Raw genomic sequence first — 2,506 nt, 5'->3', positions numbered from 1 at the left:
GTAGGATGAAGGCAGCCTGTAATTAGGAAATTAGGATTTAGAAAAACCTCTGGAGTGTGGAAAAACTACAGTAGTTCCACAACTCTGTCTCTGCTTCTGTGTTGGCAGATTGAGTGTCATCCATACCTTTCCCAGGAGAAGCTGATCAACTATTGCCAGTCCAAAGGGATCACTGTGACAGCATACTGTCCCCTTGGCCGTCCTGATGGGTAATTTCCAACTGGGTTAGCATGATTTAAGTCTGAAACATTCAGACTAGTTGAGTAATGGTGCAAGTGTGTATATACATATATATGTATATGTTTTGTTTTGTTTTTTAATTGATGAGGCTAGATAGAATCTTTCTAGAGTGATTCTTTGTTGTTTCTTCCCTTCCCCCCACCCTCCTTGTCTAGTTCTAAGCCAGAGGCACCTTCCCTTCTGGATGATCCCAAGATCAAAGAGATTGCAGCCAAGCACAACAAAACCCCAGCACAGGTGAGTAGGTGCCACACAGTGGGTACTCATTCCTGTAACACAGCCATTTAGGAAACTATGTCTGAAGAGAGGGAACAGCCTCTAACAGTGTTGCCTGTGAACTGTGGTGCTGTTTGGTGGCGTTAACAAGCCATGCAGATTGTCCACTCTGTGGCCTACAATATATGCTACTATTGCCTATTTGACCCTCAGACAGGAAAAGATTCTTGACCCATCTTCAGATGTCACCTTCCCCTCTCAAGTCCTCTTGCACAGAATGAAAGCATTGCATAGACTGCTAAAAGCCTGGCTGGGAAGAAAAGGAATTGTTCCAAAACTGGATGGGAAAGGAGGCCTTCCATGTGAGGCTCCACTGCTTCCCTTTTTGCTCTCCAGGCTATGGTTTGAAATGCAGCTCTGCCAAAGTGCACAGAGCTTAGAGAAAACAGCTGTTGGAACAGGCTCTGCTTCCTCCAGAGCAGGAACCATCCTCTTTCTGATTCTGTTCTTGCAGGTTCTCCTTCGCTTCCAGATCCAGAGAAATGTGATTGTGATTCCCAAGTCTGTCACACCACAGCGCATTGTGGAGAACTTCCAGGTGAGGGATTAGGAGTGAGCTGGGTGCTGCCCTTCAGGGACAGCACAGCTTCTCCCTGTAGAGCAAACAAAGATCCTTTCTCATCCTTGCCATGTCCTCCTTGGGCAGCAGGACTGCACTTTTTCCTTCTTTATGCTTAACTAAACTTTACTGACTGTCAAGCCAGTCCTACTTTTGGAGAGGTCAATGAACAGCCCTTACATGATAATTCCTGTTCTGTGGCTTATGGATGAATCAGCAGGCACTGCTTGCTTGGAATCCCCACACAGTAACATGCCAGAAACATCCTATATAGAAAAAACAACGTTCAGAAAATAGTTCCTGTGCCCATAAAACAAGGTGTCCTTCTATCTGTTAATTCAGTGGTCCATGAGTGAAAATCGACCCTCCAGCATGGAGCTGCTCTCTAATCCTGTCTTTCTTCTTATTGTTTGGTTTGTCCAAAGAGGTAATTTCCATCTGTTTCTCTTTTTAGGTGTTTGACTTTGAATTGACTAAAGAGGAGATGGCAACTATTCTGAGCTTTAACAGAAACTGGAGGATCTGTGAAATGGACATGTAAGTGACACTGACCGTTTTCTTACAACTCCTACATTTTGAATATTCTTTACAAGGAATTTTGTGTCACAGATACTAGGTAGAATGAAATTCAGTTTATTTAAAAATCACATCAACTCAAATTCCAACTGGTTTTCCCAAGAACACTTTTTCAGGAGAGGGTTTAATATTTTCATTTTAAAAACAAAACAAACAAACAAACAAAGAAAACAAACTACACTCTCATTTTGAATTCAGTTTTCAGGAAAGTCTCTGTAACTTGAATTATAAAAAATGGATTCTGGATATTCATTTCATCTTTGTCTGTATTTAGAGAAATGAGGACATATATCTCCATATATTCTTCCTGTAATTACATGATGCAGACCTTCCCTTGGTGGCTCCTTCGTGTACCCAATGCATCTCTATATAACATTTAAGTTATGCATTTAAATAACATTCCCTCTTTGATTTCTTTCAGGTCCAAAAATCTCAAGGAATACCCTTTCCATGCCGAATACTGAAGATGGCCTTCACTAGACCTCTGGTGTCTCACGTGCCTCTGCTCTAACTTTGAGCTATTTATCTGGTTTTCTTATTGTATCTGCCCCAGTACTGCCAGTGAAGACACAGAATGTTTATCCCATGAAATTTGGGGTTTTTGGAAGAAGAAAAGGGTATTTTCTACAGCAAAAAATGTGGGATGTAATAATCTTCTGCCTATTAGAAGACAATATTTCTACTGAAGAGCCAAAGCAGAGGTGGAAGAGCTTGTACCACCATTCAGTGATTGCCTTCAGTCTTGCATCAGCAGAAACCAGATGTTGACAAACCACAAAAAACCCCCCCATGGATTCACAATTTCATCAGAGGTGTCCCATATTTTAAATAAGTTTTACTGTAAAAAGTAAAAAC

General features: G+C 41.4%; 1 protein-coding gene across 1 annotated transcript; it reads left to right on the top strand.

Annotated features, from left to right (window-relative positions):
- Window positions 1-30: 30 nt before the first annotated feature.
- On the top strand, window positions 31-2,433 carry LOC113942088 (aldo-keto reductase family 1 member B10-like; the record flags this gene model as incomplete). The annotated part of the gene is made up of 5 exons (XM_027633231.1): window positions 31-209; window positions 396-477; window positions 971-1,054; window positions 1,530-1,612; window positions 2,073-2,433. Coding segments are annotated over 5 exons (471 nt in total), but the record flags the coding sequence as incomplete, so codon positions are not given.
- Between the last annotated feature and the right edge of the window lie 73 nt (window positions 2,434-2,506).

This window comes from Corapipo altera, unplaced genomic scaffold, assembly GCF_003945725.1.
Source record: "Corapipo altera isolate COAL_440 unplaced genomic scaffold, ASM394572v1 58946, whole genome shotgun sequence".
NCBI lineage: Eukaryota > Metazoa > Chordata > Aves > Passeriformes > Pipridae > Corapipo > Corapipo altera.
The sequence above is the reverse complement of the archived record's forward strand: the minus strand, read 5'-3'. Positions and strand labels throughout refer to the sequence as shown.